This window comes from Lactuca serriola, chromosome 5, assembly GCF_051521515.1.
Source record: "Lactuca serriola cultivar US96UC23 chromosome 5, Lser_US96UC23_V15, whole genome shotgun sequence".
NCBI classification, from domain to species: Eukaryota; Viridiplantae; Streptophyta; class Magnoliopsida; order Asterales; family Asteraceae; genus Lactuca; species Lactuca serriola.
This window is the reverse complement of record NC_136412.1, coordinates 347346894-347357064: the sequence shown is the minus strand read 5'-3', so window position 1 is coordinate 347357064 and position 10171 is coordinate 347346894. Positions and strand designations below refer to the sequence as shown.

Here is a 10171-nt window from a genome sequence, read left to right as displayed (position 1 = left end):
TGTAATGCTATGTTCCATTTACAGCCCGATTATAACGGCTTCCAAAATGATGGATTAAATGAAGTCGTGATTCGCTTAAAGAATTAGTCAATTAGCTACTTTTCAGGTTTACATCCTCCTGTTTTCCACTGTCGGATCATCATCCAACGGTGGAGCATCAAAGAAACATAATATCATGCTTAACGTTTTCAAATATGTTAAAGTGGGAACAAAATCACTACCAGTCAACACTCCGTCAGCTTTCCCTACAACAATTCACATATTCCCACAAACACTCTACACTCTACACACACTCACACTCTCTCTCTTTCTCTAAAACCTCTTTCTCTCTCCACCAAGCTTCCATCCATGGCGGTTTCGGTTTCAGTTTCATCCCTTTTCATATCTCCAATCTTCTCCTTCTTCTTCTTCTTTTTTACTTTAGCCATTTCAACAGATGTAGACCTGCTTCTCAAAAGAATCAAACCGTCAATCCAAGGAGAAACGGAGAATTTATTGTTGAATTCGTGGAATACTTCCGTTCCGCTCTGTCAATGGCGAGGACTGAAATGGGTTTTCACTGATGGATCTCCATTAACATGTACAGATATCTCATCACCTCAATGGTCGAATATTTCGCTCTCGAAAGACCCATCTCTTCATCTCCGTTCCCTTCAACTACCTTCGGCCAACCTCTCCGGCACACTTCCGCCGGAGCTTGGAGAACTTTCGACTCTTCAGAGTCTGTACCTGTCCGTTAACTCCATTTCGGGTTCCATACCTCTTGAAATAGGGTACAGTTCTTCATTATCAGACATTGATCTAGGCAATAATTTGTTAACCGGGTCGGTTCCTGCGTCCATCTGGAACCTCTGTGATCGACTCATTTCTCTTCGGCTTCATGGTAATTTATTATCCGGGTCAATCCCAGAACCCGCATTACCGAATGCCACTTGCAGCACTTTACTGTATTTTGATGTTGGGCAGAATAAATTTTCAGGAATTTTTCCAGGATTTATACCTGGGTTTAAAGGGCTTCGAGAGCTTGATCTTAGCAGTAATAATTTTTCTGGTAAAATCCCAGATGAGTTAGCTATTTTAAGTTTAGAGAAGTTGAATCTCTCCTACAATAATTTCTCTGGGGTTTTGCCTAATTTTGGTCAATTAAAATTTGGGGTGGATTCATTCGAAGGGAACGATGCTAACTTATGTGGTCCGCCATTAAAGAGATGTAAACAGACCTCTGGAGGTTTAAGTTCTGGTGCAGTTGCTGGACTTGTGATTGGTTTAATGACTGGAATGGTTGTTTTTGCTTCACTGTTGATTGGGTATTCACAGGGGAGAAAAAAGAAGACTTTCGATGAAGAAGATGAAGAATACGATGATGGTGAAGATGATGAAAATGGCGATGGTAGTGGTGAAGGCAAATTGATTTTATTTCAGGGTGGTGAGCATTTGACACTGGAAGATGTATTGAATGCTACTGGTCAAGTTATGGAGAAGACAAGTTATGGCACGATCTACAAGGCAAAACTAGCAGATGGTGGGACGATTGCTTTGAGGTTATTGAGGGAAGGAAGTTGTAAAGATGGTGGTTTATGTTTGCCTGCGATTAAGCAGTTGGGAAGAATCAGGCATGATAATTTGATTCCCTTGAGAGCTTTTTATCAAGGAAAGAGAGGGGAGAAGTTATTGATTTATGATTATCTTTCAAATAGGACGCTTCATGAGCTCTTACATGGTAAGCATATCCTCACTCTTACAAATTTAATATGTTTGTTATTTAGATCATTCATGATATAACTAGTTTGCGTTCACTAATGTCCTTTATGATGCATATATAGGGTGATAATTGCGTAAATCATGCACGATAATTTTCAAATGCTAAGTAGTGTGACTATACATTATATTCTAACAACGTGTGTATCGGGTGATAGCTACTTAAATCATGTGTATGTAGTATAATGTTAGTACATATTGCTATTATTGGTAACAAAATGTAAGTAAATTGCTATTATTATGGGTAAAGAAATGTAAGTATGTTATTGTTTTCTCCAGAATCACGGCCCGGGAAGCCGGTGTTGAACTGGGCTCGGAGACACAAGATCGCGTTAGCAATAGCCAAAGGGCTCGCACATCTGCACTCGACCATCGAGACACCCGTTACACATGGCAACGTGCGGTCAAGAAACGTATTGGTGGATGATTTTTTCGTGGCTCGGCTCACCGATTTCGGGCTCCACAAGCTCATGGTCCCGGCTGTAGCCGATGAAATCATCGCATCGGCTAAAAGTGATGGCTACAAGGCTCCGGAGCTTCAAAAGATGAAAAATTGCAATTCAAGAACGGATGTTTATGCTTTTGGGATTTTGTTGTTGGAGATTTTGTTGGGGAAGAAGCCCGGGAAGAGTGGCGGGCGGGATGGGTTTGTTGATTTGCCGGCGGTGGTGAAGGTGGCGGTTTTGGAGGAGACAACAATGGAGGTTTTTGATATTGAGGTTTTGAAAGGGATCAGGAGTCCAATGGAAGATGGTGTGGTTCAGGCGTTGAAGTTAGCCATGGGGTGTTGTGCACCGGTTGCATCGGTTAGGCCATCAATGGATGAAGTGGTGAAGCAGCTTGAGGAGAATAGACCGAGAAACCGTTCGGCTTTGTATAGTCCGGCTGAAACCAGAAGCGAAATTGGTACACCTTTTTAATCTGTTTATGGGTTCGATGGATGTAAGCTGTCTCATTGCAAAATGTGATAAGATTATTTAAACAAAGATGGTTTTTGGCGTATTGATGCACTCGGGTTTTTGTTTTATTAGATAGCTTTTAAGTTTAGTTTATTTGATATTTGTGATAGTTGTATGCATCAAGAATGTAGCAATACTTGGTTAAAAGGAGTAGCTTTATGATTTGTATTATTAAAGAAATTTAAAATGACTGTAAGAAGACTTTCTTCGCCCTGGTGAACAGGGTTATGGTGGTCATTTTAGTCTTTGCTCGATTGTATTCTCGAAAATGGGTTTTATTGTAATTTGCACCGGATATATTTATCAAGATCGTAGAATTTTAATGAACATAGAGAAAGATATTTACTTTAAGTAATAAAATTTAATTCGGTAACTTTTTGTTCTCACTCTAGAGAGCAAAATAAGAAAAAAGAAATAAAAGAAAAGAATTGGGAAGAAATGGTGACAATTTTCGTTTTAAAGAAAACAAAAACAAAAATTGATAATAGATTAAACCAATCCCAATTTATATATGGGCCGATTGTATGCCCGAACTGGAAGCGTGGCCCACTAATTTGGGTGCTCCGTAGTCCGTACTGGCTCGCCACAGCCCACACAAGTCACCAACCACCTGAGCCTCTTTGTTAGGTTACCGAACCGTAGTTAGGCTACCCTGCACCACCCACCCACACCCACGTACTCAAAGACGACGACCACCACTGATCGCGATGGGATCCGACGAGGAAGATCATATCACAGCCGTGTACGGCGAAGAAGATCTCGACGAAGAAGATGATGAAGAAAGCGAAGAAGAAGACCATACTTTACAGAATCAACACGTTGAGGAGGACGATGTTGACATGATCGACGATGAAGAGGATGACGAAGAAGAAGACGATTCTATGTCGTCAGCTGCCGGAGAAGTCACGATCGCTGTCGCTGGTATTCCGAGCGTCCCCACAACTGTTGACGCTACTCCTACAACAGCTACAACTACCACGACTTCGATTGTTCGATCGGACGCCATTGTGGAAGTGAAAAAGCCTATGCCTTTAGACGATTCCCGACGGTTGTTTCAGCGTCTATGGACCGATGAGGATGAAATTGAGCTCTTGCAGGGGTTCCTTGATTACACTACGCAACGAGGGACTAATAATTCGTCTCATCACCATCACGATACGGCGGCATTTTATGATCAGATCAAAGGTAAATTGCAGCTGGATTTCAACAAAAATCAATTGGTTGAGAAGCTTAGAAGATTGAAAAAGAAGTATCGGAATGTCCTCGGTAAGATCAGTATCGGCAAAGAGTACGTATTCAAAAGCCCTCACGACCAGGCTACTTTTGACCTGTCGTGCAAGATCTGGAATGGTGCCGCAGCTACTCCCGTCTCCATCCCCGCCACTGCTGATGGTGGAGGAATTGACGATGATGAACCTCATAATCCTAACCTCATATTCAATTTGAATGAGAATAATGCTAACGACATTGCTGATCCAAATAGCTCTGAGAAGAAGGTACCAAGACCAAGAAAGCGATCAAAGTCGACTGCAGTTAAAATTGAAGAGAATTCCAATCAGCAGCAACATTATGGCCAACCTGTGGGGGTGGGAGCTTCAAATCCTCAGAATCCTGCAGTCTCTAATCTGGTTGAAGAAACCGTGAAGAGTTGTTTATTGCCATTGTTCAAGGAATTGGTTAACAATTCTCCTAATGGGGCTTGTGCAAGTTCAAGGGGGATCGGATTAGGAGGGATGAACATGAATAATTTTGGTGGGTCAATGAATTTCCCCATTGGGGATATGACTGATGACAAATGGAGGAAGCAACATATATTAGAATTGGAGGTTTATTCAAAGAGATTAGAATTGATGCAGGACCAAATAAAGTCAAGGTTGGAGGAGCTTAGGTCAATGGGGAGTTCATGAGAATCTGAACCTTTTAAATACCTACCAGTGAGTGCTTTTTAGAGTTCATATTTATTTTCTTGTTTTAAGGTTAATTAGTTTCATGGTCATATAAAGAAGGTGCCTACTCAAGTCGGCTATTCTTATATATGTTTAGTGTCTATCTTCTTTCCTTACAATCTTTGTTGTTAAATAATGTTAGTTTAAATGTTTAGCCTTTTAGTTCTTGTGTTGTGTAATCAATAGAAAACAACAAAGTAAAGGAGATTGAACACAGAGTTAGCATGAGAAAACCTTCTAAACTGTTTAGAGGCATATGTGACCTAAGTCAACTGAACACTGACATTGATCTTTTACAATTACAGTCATGTTTTTGGATCAGAACTCATGTGTTTTAATTATGTGAAAAAAGACCTGAAATGGTCACTACCCAAATTTTCAGTAGCAATTATCCAATGTACATGCTGTAAAAGTGAAACACATGTTTTTCATATACCAATTTCATACATTTTATAAGTGATTGTGTGCGTATACAGTCACACAATAACTTAAATATATATCATGATGAAGTCAAGGTGCTAGAAAAAACCATGAAAAACAAAGAATTTATGTTCTTTGTCACTTTCCCAAAGTGTCCAACATGTATGCCAATTGACATTGTACTATATGTAACATGATAAAATGAAATGTCTCAAATTATTCTCCAAAAAGCAAACATGTTTCCTCATAACACTATCTCTAACTACATGTTTGTTTCCCCCCCAAAAGCCACCATATATGGCATTTCCTCTCATTCCTTATTCCAAGAAAACTGAAATCCCAAAACTTGCCAAAAGTGGAAAAGATCTAAAAAAAAGCTTCTTCGTTTTTTGCCCTGTTCTCTTTCTACAACATAAAATCAACCATCACTTCATCTTCTTAGTTCTTTCCTATCTAGGAAACTTACACTCAATTCATATCATAAATGGAGTGAAAGATCAAGCTTTTGACCATCTTTATCCTTATTACTCTCATTCATCACAAACATCTTTTCTGGTGAATTCAAGAAACTTTGCTGATGTTCATCTTCTTGATCAAACTGATAATAAGGATTCTGATTAATGTAGTTGGCTCTGTAGTACATAAGATTATCAGATCCAAACTGTTGACTTTGAAACTGACAAATATTAGCTGCATGAGCAGTAATATAAAGAGATGGATTAAGAATCCCAATCTGATTTGAGGGAGCAAATAGTAATGGAGGTTGTGGAAGCAAAGAAGCAGAGTAATTGCATTGGACATTAGCTGCCCTTTTAGCCTTTCTTGCTGCTGTTCTCTCTTTCTTGTGAGCATTTTGATGCCCCCCTAAAGCTTGAGAACTGTAAAACTTTCTTGAACAAAATTGACATGGAAATGACTTGATAGTACTTTTAAGTTCTCCATTATTCGATTCAACATTTCCACCTTCCATATTCTTTCACCTGTTGAAATCAAAAAAATCAAAAAAGAAAAACATGGGTTATGCAGAATTCAGTATTTCAAGCAAAACCCATATAATAAAAGGAATAAAAGATTTGACCTTGATGAAAAAAAGAAGTGTGAATGGAACCAAAAAGATAACAGTTTAGAAGATGAAGAAGAAAGAGTTCAGAAAGTAGTTTGTTTATGGTGATTGGAAAATGTGAAGGTGAAGTGTTAATGTATATAGTCAGAAAGAGATGGAGTAGCAGAGAGAAAGAGGGGGTGTATTGTATGGGCTTGGGAACAGAAGAGATAAGAGAGGGATAGGTGAGTAAGTGTGCACCAATACGTTTCTGCATGCTGCAACCTAAACATTTATATTTATATTTATAATTATATATATTAATTTATTTATATAAAGAGAGAGAGAAGAGAGAGAGAGGATTGGGAAATGGAATCTAATGTCTTCCTTCTTTATTCACTAAAAAGTTTCTGACAGTTTATGGGGTTTAATGGGCACTTGGGCTTTTCTTTTGCAGGCGTTTTTTACACTTCATTGTTTCACTTGTGTTGTTGCCTGCAACTGCAAATTGCAATCTCTCTCTGTAAAATTGTCCAGATATAATTAAACAAATCTCTCAAAATTTGAGAACCAAATCTTGAAACTTTACTCACTTGTCCTAATCTTTATAATCACCCTTTATTATGTAAAAAATCAGAATATATATATATTTTGTAATAATCAGAAATGGCCAAAATCATAAACTTTAATGCAAATTTTCATTTTCATACAAGGATATATTTCTCTTTCCTACATTGGGTTTCAAGAGGGAAAATGGATACAACAACACAAGAACTAAATTTTAAGTATGTTTGTTGATAATTAATTTTGTAAATATGGTTCAATCATTTTACGTCAAATAAAAAATGGAAAAAAAAAATATAATGTGTGAGTGAATATTTATTATTTGTAACATAAAGAGATATTTTATTATTTTAAGTCTGTTCAAGGCCCACCTGTGATTGTATGCAGTATGCACGACACTACATGCGGACCATTCCATATGGAGTTTTATTGCAACATAACAATTATGATTACACTGTTTCTGATCCTATTAATTTTGTTATTTTAAAAATATTTTTGTGTATTTAATTATTGGTTTGATTTTTTTTTAATAGATTATGTATGGCTGATTTTTATACGATGTGTTTAAGTTATGGGAGATGAGATGAGATGAGTCTGCAAAACGACACCTACCCCACTGGGGTTTCATGCAACTGGTTCCCCAACTTTTATTCAATCTATTGGCTCCCTGCCCTGTTCTGCCGCCCCCTTCATTTCCTGTTCTCATGCAATGCAATTGCTTCCCTTACTTTTTATCCCCTCTCTCCCTCATTTATCTTTATCTTTATAATAAATAAATATAAAAAAAACATATCATGTTTTCAGCAGCTTCATTTTATAAAACAAGTTGTACATTTATTTTTTCTTCTGCTATGGGTTGATTCCATTGTGTAGTTGAATCTCAGTTATTTCGTTTGAAGGCTTTTCAAGGATTAAATGATTGGTAGTACAACAAAGTATTATTTGATTGTCATTTTAGGTTACCAGTTATGTTTTCTTTTTGCTAAATACTAGTAGATGATTACACTACAATGTACTATTCTAGTCGCTTGATGACGGGAAAATTCAATCTATGGTCACTCTATGTTGAGTAGAGGTACACATAATAAATTCTGAAACCGGCTTTGAAAACGGTTTAGGTATATGGTCAACAATGGTTGACTTGGTTTGGGTTTCGTTTTGTAGCACAAATTTTTACTACTATTAAGTTGGTTGATAAATCTCCAGCGCTATTAGGATGTCATTGCTTGCAAAGAAAAGTAAGCAAAACCTCACTATCTTTACCACCCTTGCTAAACCCGTCCCAAGGCCTATCATGCGACAGGTAAATCAAGAAACACTAATACTATTTGACATGTCAAGGTTTGAACCTTGGATCAAATGTGTAATTCCACACTGCAACGACAAGGATCCCATCAAGGAAACTCCAATACCTATTTATACTAACAAACAAGGGGCTAAAATGTTGTTTTCACCATAAAACGGTAACTAACAACTATATGTTAGTTTAGCAAAAAATGAATAAATCATAAAATGGCCTTCCAACGACTATTTACGCAAACCAAATTGCAACCGATTCCACCCAAACCAAATCCAAACTAGTTCCAACAATTACTTTGATTCCAACCAATCGGTTTGGCTCTAATCAACTTTGATTATACATAAATTGATTTCTACTTAAATCATGTTTTTTCTCCATAAACCGATTATTTTGCGTTCCCTCCATGTTAACATGTCAACAAGTAAAGGAGATTTTGGTGGGATGTCAAGTCCACCAAACAAATTCCACTGTTTGCTTGCAAATAATACATAATATAATGGTAAAAAGGGGGTATCGATCATCGGCGAAATGGTTGTATTCAATCACCAATGCAATCCAATAGAACTAGTGTAATAAAACTACCTAACTACAATTAAACTAAGGGGGGTTGTGATTGTTTGAAAACTAAAAGACTTGAAGGAGTAAAATATTTGCAATTAAGGAAGATGACGAGATGCTCAAATATTGGAGAGAATTGGTCAACCAAGGCAATTCAACACAATGAACATTTGTGTGTTTAACATTAGAATTCAATAACATTCATTCAACTCAAATTGGTTATAACAATCATGAAGCATGATATGCCAAGATTCCTCAAATGTAGTATGGAGGTTGGGGAAGCCCACAATACACCTTCTTAATCAAAATCAATGGTTCAATTTTGAAGTAATTGAACCCAAGAAAATTGATTAGGATTAAGAATGAAGGAATCCTCAGTTCCTAGAGGATGTCAATGCTTACACATCCATAAATGAGTCATGATCCATAAGCTAGACATGATTTCTACCATCATAAAGCCATTGTTCTATGCAAATTCAATGATTCAATGTTAAATCAAAGAAATAAACCACCAATTGCTCATTCAAATACCAAGCTCATGATCAAAGTATTAAACAAGCATAAGAATTATGAACTAAGGATCAATAACATAAGATAAATGACAATCAAACATGAATCCTTCAAAACCCATAAATATCCAAGGGTTTTAGTCCAAGTCAACAAAAATAAAGAGATTAGCCACTCATGGCAACAAGAAAACAATCACCAAAGTGTTTTTGCATCAAGAAACTAGCAATTACTAGAAGGATGGGAAGAATTTAGCTCTAAAACTCCAAAAACACCTACAAGGTGCTCCAATGGTGGAAAAATCGAAGTGTGGCTGCTAAGCCTACCCCCCCCCCCCCCCCCTCAAGGTAAATGATGAGCAAAATGACCAAAATTCCCCAAAGTGTGCAGTTGCACGGGTACCCTCGCAAGTTTGCGCGATTAAGGCCCCACCCTCACAAATGGGGTTGAAACACTATTGGCTCTTTTTCTCCACTACTCAAGATTCCTTTGGTCCCCTACACACCTCACTTGATTCAAATTTAACCATTCATCTTCAAGCTTCAAATGGATAGCCCAAGCCTAATAACAAGAGTCTTCATAAGCCCACTTCATCCAGGTCTTCAACATTTTAAGCCTAATTCTTCTTTGATGGATCCATAAAGCCCAATAACTCTTCTCAAGCCCACTAAGCCTATCTCCAAGCTAAAATATAACCGCATTGAGACTCCAAAAGCCTGCAAAACACCTCACGCAAAATAGAAAGTACCTGATATGATCCAAGATATAGAATGAGATAGAATATAGAATGATAAAAAGGGCTAAAAAACTAAAAGAAACTATAAAAAAAGGAAAAAAATAAACTATCAAATCACCCAAGCTTAGACCTTACTTGTCCTCAAGTAAGAACAAGACTAAAATGAACTCGGGATGAGCTAAGCTAAAAAGGAAAAAGAAAGATACCATAGAACTTGGTACATTAGTCAACATGGTCAGAATCACTTGTGTATGGACCCTACGCATCTTCCAAATGTTCCCCACTTTAGAGCCATAAGCCACATCATTGAACAACTTGAAGGGCGAATAGATACTGTTTGAAGGTGGCAGCCAGTAGAGTGTATGAGACAAAGGAAACAGG

General features: G+C 37.5%; 3 protein-coding genes across 3 annotated transcripts; 2 read left to right on the top strand and 1 right to left on the bottom strand.

Annotated features, from left to right (window-relative positions):
• Positions 1-225: 225 nt before the first annotated feature.
• On the top strand, positions 226-2986 carry TMKL1 (transmembrane kinase-like 1). The gene is made up of 2 exons (XM_079003855.1): positions 226-1720; positions 2038-2986. The coding sequence occupies exons 1-2, from the start codon at positions 349-351 to the stop codon at positions 2676-2678; spliced, it is 2013 nt and encodes a 670-aa protein (XP_078859981.1). The 5' UTR covers positions 226-348; the 3' UTR covers positions 2679-2986.
• A 315-nt stretch (positions 2987-3301) lies between these two features.
• LOC145055502 (putative transcription factor At5g28040) lies at positions 3302-4825 on the top strand. The gene has a single exon (XM_079003852.1). It carries the CDS (start codon positions 3425-3427, stop codon positions 4622-4624), a length of 1200 nt encoding a protein of 399 aa, XP_078859978.1. The 5' UTR covers positions 3302-3424; the 3' UTR covers positions 4625-4825.
• A 452-nt stretch (positions 4826-5277) lies between these two features.
• Positions 5278-6383, bottom strand: LOC145055503 (uncharacterized). Its single transcript, XM_079003853.1, has 2 exons — positions 6162-6383; positions 5278-6063 (listed from the first exon to the last, which is right to left on the bottom strand). The coding sequence occupies exon 2, from the start codon at positions 6051-6053 to the stop codon at positions 5562-5564; it is 492 nt and encodes a 163-aa protein (XP_078859979.1). The 5' UTR covers positions 6054-6063; positions 6162-6383; the 3' UTR covers positions 5278-5561.
• Positions 6384-10171: the final 3788 nt, after the last annotated feature.

Bases quoted from the DNA above. Each gene is read 5' to 3' on its own strand.
- LOC145055503 (XM_079003853.1), bottom strand. From the start codon at position 6,053: ATGGAAGGTGGAAATGTTGAATCGAATAATGGAGAACTTAAAAGTACT.
- LOC145055502 (XM_079003852.1), top strand. From the start codon at position 3,425: ATGGGATCCGACGAGGAAGATCATATCACAGCCGTGTACGGCGAAGAA.
- TMKL1 (XM_079003855.1), top strand. From the start codon at position 349: ATGGCGGTTTCGGTTTCAGTTTCATCCCTTTTCATATCTCCAATCTTC. The intron at 1,721-2,037 runs GTAAGCATATCC...TGTTTTCTCCAG, and splicing joins GCTTCATGAGCTCTTACATG to AATCACGGCCCGGGAAGCCG.